Source organism: Otolemur garnettii, unplaced genomic scaffold (assembly GCF_000181295.1).
Source record: "Otolemur garnettii isolate 467f Iridium unplaced genomic scaffold, OtoGar3 scaffold00104, whole genome shotgun sequence".
NCBI lineage: Eukaryota > Metazoa > Chordata > Mammalia > Primates > Galagidae > Otolemur > Otolemur garnettii.
In genome coordinates this window covers 4,274,261-4,284,292 of record NW_003852499.1, presented here as the reverse complement: position 1 = coordinate 4,284,292, position 10,032 = coordinate 4,274,261, and the positions used below count along the sequence as shown (strand labels likewise).

The 10,032-nt window shown below is 46.6% G+C and overlaps 1 protein-coding gene across 1 annotated transcript; it reads right to left on the bottom strand.

The window, feature by feature from the left end:
* Window positions 1-3,319: 3,319 nt before the first annotated feature.
* FGF23 (fibroblast growth factor 23) lies at window positions 3,320-9,818 on the bottom strand. Its single transcript, XM_003796484.3, has 3 exons — window positions 9,583-9,818; window positions 5,078-5,181; window positions 3,320-3,859 (listed from the first exon to the last, which is right to left on the bottom strand). The coding sequence occupies exons 1-3, from the start codon at window positions 9,791-9,793 to the stop codon at window positions 3,416-3,418; spliced, it is 759 nt and encodes a 252-aa protein (XP_003796532.1). The 5' UTR covers window positions 9,794-9,818; the 3' UTR covers window positions 3,320-3,415.
* Window positions 9,819-10,032: the final 214 nt, after the last annotated feature.

The window sequence follows — 10,032 nt, the reverse complement described above, 5'->3', positions numbered from 1 at the left end:
TCATTAAATCGACTACACACCCACACACACACACACCCCCACACGTGCATGCACACAAATATATTCACATTTTCTTCCCTTACCCTCTCCCATCCTTACTTCCTTTTGTGTATGTATGTGGGGGATGTTAAAAGCTTTAGTTTTCTTTTCTTTAGTCAGGGAGGAGTTTTATGGAAAAAGAAAGGAACTCTTCCAGCCTATGGAAGGGAAATAATTCATAGTACATCTTTTCCCCCCTTTGATGTTTAATCTTCCTTCCATAACAGAATGAAGGCCTGTTTATCCCCAGGGATTATTTTATTGCTGCTCCATCTCTGTGAGTTATCAGGTCCTGTGGACCAGAAGCAAAATTAAGAATCACTGGTGGCTTCTGCCTTTCGTTTCTGAATTATAAACCTAAAAAAATACCCTTGGTAAGTCTCTTTTGTGTGATCAAAGAAATAAAGCATTCTGACCTGTGCTCCTAGATGTATCCTGATGGCTATCCTTACCCTTCTCTATACTGTGGGGGATTTTGATGTCCAGACTCTTAAAAAGGAAATACACATTCCCTTTCTACAAAGGGAACAATAATCAGAATGTTGAATTCTATACTAAGTTCTCTTATATCAATTGTTAAAAGGGAGAAGCTGATGACTAAAGTCAGGTAATAAAAAACTAATTATAGACATGAGCTGATGGGAATTTGAATACAGAGAAACATAAATGCATAATAAGCATCTTTGCTTCCTGTGTTTTGGCAGCCCTATGGAGATTACAGAAGGAATTCTGAGAATACCAGCCTCAGAAAGAGAAAGCATGTAGGTTTTATTATCTTGGTGTTCTGCTATGAAGGTTTAGAGGGCAGATATATTGTATGTGATAAGTACATAACGTCTAGTTTACTAAAATATTGATGTGGTTGCCTGAATGTGTATTTTCAAATAAAAATATTTCTCTCTTTTGGCTTGGCACCTGTAGCTCAAGCGGCTAGAGCACCAGCCACATACACCGGAGCTGGCAGGTTTGAATCCAGCCTGGGCCTGCTAAACAACAATGACAACTACAACCAAAAAATGGCCGGGTGTTGTAGTGGGCGCTTGTAGGCCCAGCTGCTTGGGAGACTGAGGCAAAAGAATTGCTGAAGCCCAGGAGTTTGAGGTTGCTGTGAGCTGTGATGCCACGGCACTCTACCCAGGGAAATAGCTTGAAGACTCTGTCTCAAAAAAAAAAAATTTCTCTCTTTAAAGGAAATATGTTAGGGCTAGAGTGATCAGAAATCCAATATGGATAAGAAATTCCTTGGTTGTGATAATTCAGTCAGGACGAATTAAAATTCTTTGTTGAGTCTGCTTATGAATGAAAGAAACCTTAGAATATTTTAAACTTTTGATTTTTTTTTCAATTTTGCCTTCTCTATAGTTTCCTAAATGTTCCTCTCCCCAAATCCCTTTTATTCTCATATTCTGACGTGTTTTTCCGTAGCAGTACAGAAAAGAGAAGCTAATGGAAGCTGAAATAAATTTTATTTTTCTTTGAAAAAGAAAGGAAGAAGGTGGGGTTACATTTTTATGCATCTCTATAAATATAGAATGATAGGCAAAATATTTCAAATAAATAAATAAATATTGCCACATGCTAAGGGACATAAGGAATTGTGGGGGCTCCCTTGGCTCTGTTAAAAAGAAAACCCCTATATTGGTGTTGAGTTTGTGAGGTTACAACCAGTTTTCTAACAACGTCCTTTTGGGACTTTTTTTATCTAGTTAACAACATTGAGGAACCTCCAATAGCGATTATACAGGATAATATCCCCAACAGAAAATGAAAAATATTTGCCATGTATGGCTATAAACTGTTATGCATAGCTTTACTGTTTCAGAACAGGGACTGACCTTCAGGTTCAGCTTATAACCTTGTTCAGTGTTTTCCTGATAACTAAAAAGAATAGATCAATTTCTAAGGTTGGCTACATGATGGCTATTTAAAAAAAATAGGTGACTGGAAGGAAGCATTGCTTGAATCTACTTTGCATGTTAATATCCTGCTGTTTAGGTGGTTATTTAAATAGAGGTAGGAAAATGTGGCCCCCTTGCAGGACGCATGGCAGTCACAGGTATGGCTGGGTTGAGGGCTGCATCAATCAGTCCCACCTACCTCCCTGACCTTCTCAGCTGTGAAAGTGAGACTTTGTTTCCTGCAGGGTAGCAAGGGCTCCTGGGTCTGAAGGCTGTCCACATTTAATGCCTGAACAATTTCTAAGTGGAAATTCACACAGATGTGCCAGCCTACCAGTGTTTTAACTAATCCTATAGCCACTTGCTGCAGAGCACTTAAGGAGACCATGGTCAAAAGCCTGACAGCATTCTTCTCTTAACTCATACAGCTTGTCCCCGGTTGGTGAGCTGCTTTCCCCCCTGACTCCTCGATGTTAATTCACTTAGGAAAAAAGGATACAATTTTTCAGTCCACAGAAAATCTAACCAGAGCAGCCCCTGTGTCTCAAGGTCCTCTCTCGGTCACATTTGTGTACGTTATCCAGAATGGATAACTTCTCAACCTTAAAGTAGAGGCTTAATTAAATGCCTCTTTGGAGAGTTTGAACTTATTTCCATTTTGAAAAACAAATCCTAGCAGGGTAGATCATCATAAGCTGATATGAAAGCTATTCCTTGGGCCAAATTCAGTAAAACCAAAAATGGGGTCAACAGGCAAGACTGCGTCCCGAGCCCCTTGGGAACAGAGCCGCCATTCTGGCCCCGCGGTCCCCTGCATGGCGGGAGAGAGCCAGGCGGAGGCGTCTGCCCAGTGGCCAGGGCGAGGGCTCCTGCCGGCTTCGTCCCGTTCACCAGCATTCTAGGTGTCTGGTTTTGACTACCTGCCACCAATCTTTGTTGACAGCTCTTCCCCAGACATGTTCAAGGAAGAAAAAAGGCTTAAAATTAGTGTCCTCATCAGCTTGCCCTGTTGGCTGTTAATGTCAAGGGGGCAAACTCATATGCCGACTGGATCCGGCAGGGACCATAAGCGCAGGGGGCAGTGGGGAGGCTTCTGGGGCTGCCTCTTCCCCACGCCTTCCGAGCAGTGAGCTCCCAAATCCATTATACTTTCGCTTCGTGCCAAACTGAGAAAGAGAGGCGTACAGCAGAGCGCTGCGGCGCTGGGGTGGGGGATCCCCGCCTTCGGACGCTGCTAGTTTACATGCTGGCTTTCTCATTCAGAAAGGTGGTTAGGCGGGGTGCGGAAGGCGGTGAAACCGCGTTACTCAGGCCCCGAAAGTCAATTCTCTGGGGACCTCCTGAGGAAGGGCGTTAGAGAGGAGCCTCTAACTCCATACATCACCCCCCTTCCCCAGGCTGGATGTGCAGAGAGCTGGTCCCTGGAAAGACAGTTTGCGTAGCTGGAAGGCTGGTTGAAGAGGGTTCCTTTCCGGCCTCTAGAAATACCTGGGGAAGGGGCGGCACCTGTCCAGGCCGGCCCTCCCGGCGTGAGCGTTCACCCTGTTGCCCCGGACCACCCCTAAAGGGTCGCTGGCCACCAGGCTGTTGTCCTCGGCGCTGGGGAGCTCCTGCGAGCAGGAGGCGGGGCCCGGGGTGGCCCGGGGCCGCGGCTTCAGCACGTTCAGGGGGTCGAGCTCCGAGTCGTTGTCCTCGGCGCTGCGGGTGTGTCTCCGCGGGCGGGGGGTGTTGAAGTGAATGAGCGGGATGTCGTTCCTCCGCGACAGGAACTGGGAGAAGGGGGGCGGGTTCATGCCCGGCAGGAAGGGCCTCTTGGAGCGGCCCAGGCTGACCAAGAAGTGATGCTGCGGCGAGAGGTAGACGTCATAGCCGTTCTCCAGAGTCCGGTGTCTGAACCTGCAGCTCTCGGGGTGGAAGGAGTGCTGCGGAGGGCAAGAGCGGGGCGTGAAGCCTGGCTGCGGCCCCTCCCCGGGGCCTGGCGCCCTGGCCACTAGCCTGGGGCCCTGGGGTGGACACGCGCTGCGCTGTCACCCCATCGTTCCTTTCTAGGGGGAAGTGGTTTCAAGGTATGAGTTGCCCAAGCACCAAACGCACCCCCACCTTCCTGGGCCTGGAGACCCGGCGGCCCCACACCTGGGCATCTCGGGGATCTCCCTTCCCTCTCTCTACCTTTTCCAACCCTCTTCTGGCTGAAAGTTGGCCTGGAGTTGTCTCCTCTCCTGGAGAAAGGAGACGGGATGGTGTTTGTTGGGGACTGACTTGAGAGAGAGGAGTTGGGTTTGAATTCTCGCTGTATTGCCAGTTTATCCAGGGCCTCCGAAGGCCTGTACCTATTATTTCATTTAAACCTCAAACTCCATGAAGTGCGGCCTATCTATACGCCTAGATGTGTCCAACAGATGTTTATTTAATTATCTATATGTCAGTGTTTGTTCAACAGAGATTTATCCATTCTAAGCCAGACACTATGGCAGATGCTGGGACATAGCAGTAACTCAAACCAGAAAGTCTCTGCTCTTGAGAAATTCCTAGTGGGAATGCCCAGCGGTAAGAGACTCCAGGGTAAGCACTCCTACTGTTTTACTATCTCAGTCCCCTGGAATATGGCCACAGCCTTTTAGTTTGGGAAACTTTTTGCTTACCAGTCTGAATGACCAGCTCTCACAATCGGGGTAGAGGTAATTAAATAAAAATCTGTCACTGGGGGGAACTTCACTGGCCATGCCATTTCTTCCACTTCATTTTTTTTCCCCCCAGAGAAGCAACTTAAGTCTGGTAAAATGAGGGGACTTGCTTAAGGGGACAGCTAGTCACATAATCAAGAAGAAACTAGTGGCTTCTCACCCTTTCTAACGTATTTTACAATGTGAATTTACATGATTTGAGGACCTACAACTGCATACCAAGGCCTGGGCTAGATATGGGAATGGGTACCAACAGGCCGTACAGACCAAGGCCAGACTCTAGAACCAGACTGCCCGGGCTCACACCTTCGCTGTGTAAACCTGAACAAAGTACTCATGAAAACAGATCACCAGGGTACACTGCCAATGCTACCTTTAAGCTAGAGAAGTCCAGATTGTGTCAAGGAAATGAGATAATTGTTTGCGAATGGTGACCCAGACAAAAAAGACACTCACTGATCCAAAAATGTTGCCTTTGAAATCCATACAGAGGTATCTTCTGCTCATCACGCCTGTAATCACCACGAAGCCAGCATCCTCTGACCTGATCATTAGGGCGCCTATGGGAAAAACAAAAAACTCCTTCCATATCCAATTTCTACCTTCAGGCACTTCCCCCAAACCCACATTCCTGAAACCTCCCAGGATTGAGTTAAGGGGTGGTGACTTCACATAACTCTCACCTTCTACTTGTTCAGCCTCATTTCCTCTGACAACCGCACACACACACTGGTTCACCTCCTGCTTCATCCTCCCCTTGCTGGTAGGGAGCACTCTGCACTCTGGGCATTCCTTTACCTGTGCCGTGCACATGTCTCTCTCTTACCCGGACTGGCTAATATCTTTTAATGTTTGCCCTGGTGGATACATTCTTCCAAGTTTCTGCTTTTGTGATTTAAAAATCCTTCCTGTGGTTGTAGTTTCCTCATCTGTGAAATGAGGATAATAGCTGTCCTGCCTACTCTCTTAGGGGGACAGTAAGAATCAGACAGGATAACGGTCGCAAAGTGACTTGGAAATGTCGAGCGAAGACAACACCGGGTAGTGTGCTCTCCCCTGCCGTTCAAGTTGAGCCCATGCTTTTTGACAGTTGTGCTGGCCTGAGGCTATGGCCAGAGTCGGCAGGGTGGGCAGTGTGCATGGGACACGACTCTTGCTCTCCAGGGCTGGTCCCGACAGGAAACAACCTGCAGCAGTTGAGGACCAGTGAGCAGCTGCGATGGAGGGCACACAGGCTCTCGCATCAAACCTACAGGAGCCAGCAGGAAAGTTTAGAGCCTGGAGGAGAGGCGGCTTTCTTCCCTTCGGGTTTTCAGCAAGCACCTTTTTTCAGTCTGCACAGATTGGGCGGGGGGAGAAAAAGGGGGGGGGGGGGGGGGGGGGGGGGGGGGGGGGGGGGGGGGGGGGGGGGGGGGGGGGGGGAGAATTTGGTAGAAGGAAGGAACAAATCACTGGCTGCTGTAGCCACCCATGCTCCGTGCTACCTGTTGGAGCAGGGCAGGGAGCAGGCTTAAAGGACTTTGCTGTCCGTGCCAGAGACGTCTCCTTGCACGTGATCTCACATGATCACGCAATCTCCTTGCATGAGATTTGGGGTCAAGATGTCTTGTAGGTCCCTGACTAGCTGCGTGCTCCTACTACCTTGGTTCTTTAACCTTTGTTTTTTTCCTATGTAAAATGGGGACAGCAGAATCATTTACCTCATTTTGATGTCTTGAGGATGTAATGAAATAATGTTTTTATCCACTACAAAGCACTTCCCAAGTGAGAATAGTTTCCCCAATTACCACTTCAGCTCAACCTCTTGTGACAGCAGAAAATCATCTGCCTTGTCCTGTTCTCATGGACAGTGAATGATAAATGAGATGACAGAAGTGCCTTGAGCTCCTCAAAAGAAAGATATTAGGAAGAAGGGTTAGAGAGCCCCAGGGTAACTCAGCTTCAAGTCAAGGAAATTCCAATGGAGAAGGTAGAAGAAGATAAACCATCAGGTTTGGGGAAGTGATATTTCCCACAGGTGAGAAGTATCTCTTTTGCTGTTTCTGTAAGCAAGGGTAAGGGGGAGTGAGAGCATGGCCTCTACAAAGCAGAACAGGTGACACAGACACTGGGGAGGCTCCCCGACAGCAGCGCTGTGTGTCTGAAGGGAGCCTGTGGAATCGTATAGGCAGATGATTTCATTTGGTTAGGTGAATGACCTGAGGATGGGTTGTGCATGTGACTTGTAATCAAGAATTTACTATAGCTGTACCCTCAAGGAATTCCCCCCCAACAAGAAAAAATAAGCATGTTAATTTTAAATAAAAAGAAGTTTGATAAGAAAAAAGAAAGAATTTACTACAGCAAAATAATCAACCAGAGCAGATTTCACTGGAAATGTATAACTAATTCGGAGGGAACTCCCCCACCCCCGTGTTCCCATCAGTGTAAAAGCATTGCTTTCCATTCATTGATGAGACAATTATAAGTCCTTCACCAAACTTTTAATTAGTTGTTCTTCCTATCTACCTGTGCTCATGTTTCCTCTTTCCTTTTGATCTTAATGTATAATTTCCCCTTGATCTTTTTTTGGGATAATATACATAACTGATTGAACAGTACAAAAGATCACATAAACTGAGGAAAGTAGATCTCCCATCCTCTACCTTGACCCTGAGTTTCCTCCCCACCATGTTAGCATTTAGCTTTTCAAAAACAACGCTTAGCACTCAGTGAACTCCTCTGGGCCTGATGCCAGGTGGGCACTTGGGGGAAAAGAGCTACAATTTGTATGCTGTCCCAGGAGGCTGGGCTCCACATACTCCCTGCCCACCATAGCCACCCTGCTCCGTGCTACTTGTTCAGAAGGACACGTCTTTGGAGAGTGCCTTTCAGCAAATGAATCCTATGATTCTAGGCAAGATGTGTAAACATTCTCTAGTTGTATGCAGCCCTTTCCATCAGTGGGAATCGAATTATTCACCATAATCTGCTATCCTGCATTTCATTATTTATGTATATTATCATTATTATGAATATTATTATTATTTTTTGAGACAGAGCATCCCTCTGTTGTCTTGGGTAGAATGCAGTGGCATCATCTTAGCTCACAGCAACCTCAGAGTCTTGGGTTCAAGTGATCCTCCTGCCTCAGCCTCCCTGGTAGCTGGGACTACAGGTGCCCAATACCATACCTAATTTTTCTATTTATTTTTTTTGAGACAGAGTCTCACTTTTTTGCCCTAGGTACTCTTGGGCCAAAGTAATCCTCTTGCCTCAGCTTCCTGAGTAGTTGGGACTACAGGTATCTGCCACAATGCCTGGCTATTTTTTTAGAGACAGAGTCTCGCTCTTGCTCAGGTTGGTCTCAAACTCCTGAGCTTAAGCTATCCACCGGCTTCATCCTCCCAGAGTGCTGGGATTACAGGTATGAGCCACTGTACCCAGCCTTATACCTCATTTTAAATCACATATAATCTTGCAGTGGAGGTAAGAGTGGCCTTCCATGACAAGTGCTAAATTATATTTCCCAAAAAATCTGGGTGAAAAGAAGGAATGTCAGACTATGAAGTCCTTTAAGAGCTGTGTCTTCCTTTTCAGTCACAGAGCTTGGTATAATGACAGCCACATTATAGGTCCTATTAAATATCTATTGAATGAAATGAGCAACACTTTGGATGTACCAAGTATACCTAGGTGATTTCAGATTTTTGCCATCAGAATCAAACTTGACTTTCAAGGTGTCGACTCCTAAATCCTACCCTATTCCCTTAAATTCTGGAACCTGGGATATTTAGAGGTCATTTTTCTCTGTCTTTTCATCTTCTGTCAACATCCTATAAACCATTGGTTTTGTATATGCATGTATATCTTGCCAACAAGTTTAAGCACCTTTGATTCCTAGAAGAATGAGGGCCTTGACCACAGCAAAATAATTGATTCTTGCTTTACAACAAGAAAGAACAAATCATCATTCCCCTAAGATGTTATCTTTAGTTAGAGATTGTAATTACTTTTTTCATTCCTTTCATTTGAAATATATTGACTCAGTTTGCATTTGTCTGTATCCGTAGAGCAATTTTTATATACTTTTCTAAAATATAAAGCCCTGACTTTTTCAATATCCACCCTCTCCGTCCCACCTCACTATCCCTTATATAGGAGCACACCAAGGGGACCTCATTCAAATCAGTGCTAATAGATTGACTATTGTGAATTGTGATCCAACTCTCCACAGACCTAGTCTTTAAAAACATGCCGGTTGTCTCATGTTGCCCAAGAGTTCCCAACGAGGTCAACTTGCTACGGATTGGACACCTCTCAGTCAGTGTCATAGAGAAGAAACATCAAGTCCCACCTCTGAAGCACCCAGTAAACCTGTTGGACTGAGGGATGGATGCACGAACAGATGAGTGGTGGGTGGATTGTGCACCAAGTGGTCAGACCCACCCTAACAGCACACCAAGCTGGTGTCTCTAATATGATCTTCCCGAGAATTTTTACAAGGCTAGAAGCTCAGAGTTGGAAAGAGCCCTTAAGTTCATTCTTAGCAGGATAAAGGAATCTTCTTTACAATCTCCTTGGTTAAGCAGTCTAAAGTTTATGAGCTAGAACCCAGTCTATTGTTCTACCTGGCTTCTTTTCCGTTTAGGCTCCTTGCCTTCCTTTCTGTATCTTATCTGAATCCTTGAACAGGTTAAAGGGAAAGAGGTTCCTACTGTGGGAAGAATGCTTTTAGTTGAGGTGGAAATTATGCATGCTGAGAGAAACCCCTAATGGGGAAGGTGTCACAGAGTCTTCCCCTAAGGAGTAAACATACACACATACATACATACATACATACATACACACAGAATGAGTGGCTCCTGAGCAGGGAGCTAGGGAGTGGATTAGGCTTCTGGTCTACCCCAAGCCTCCCCAGTCCCCATGTAGATGGGCAGCAGGGAAGTCCCCCTCCTTCCCAGCCTGAAGCCCCTACTCACTGTAGATGGTCTGGTGGGGTGTGCCGTCCACATGGCCATCCTTGTGGATCTGCAGGTGGTAGCTGTTTCTGGCCGAGGCCGTGTACAGGTGGGTCAGGCCACCCCAGCTGGAGCTGAGCAGTGGGGAGGCGTTGGGATAGGCTCTGACAATGCTCACGCTGCAAACACTGCACAGGGCACAGACCCAGAGCCTGAGGCAGGTCCCCAGCATCACGCTGCTCTCTGAATGGTTGGTGCTGAGACTGAAACCAGACACTCCCTCCGCAGGCCCGGTCTTGCTGGCCTTTCCTTCTTCCTTGCAAGTAGCCGGCCGAGGATCCTAGGCTGGATTCCCTCCTTTTTCACCCCTGGACTTTTAAAGGGTAGCAGTGTGACATCGAACAGGAAGAAGTCCACTGTCCACATCCTCTGTGTTGTAATCAGCCCATTTGAAGAAAGTGCAGACCTCTG

Coding starts and splice junctions, on each gene's coding strand:
- FGF23 (XM_003796484.3), bottom strand. CDS start 9,793: ATGCTGGGGACCTGCCTCAGGCTCTGGGTCTGTGCCCTGTGCAGTGTT. Junction 5,182..9,582: donor ACCCCACCAGACCATCTACA/GTGAGTAGGGGC, acceptor TTTTTCCCATAG/GCGCCCTAATGATCAGGTCA. Junction 3,860..5,077: donor AAGGCAACATTTTTGGATCA/GTGAGTGTCTTT, acceptor TGCCCTCCGCAG/CACTCCTTCCACCCCGAGAG.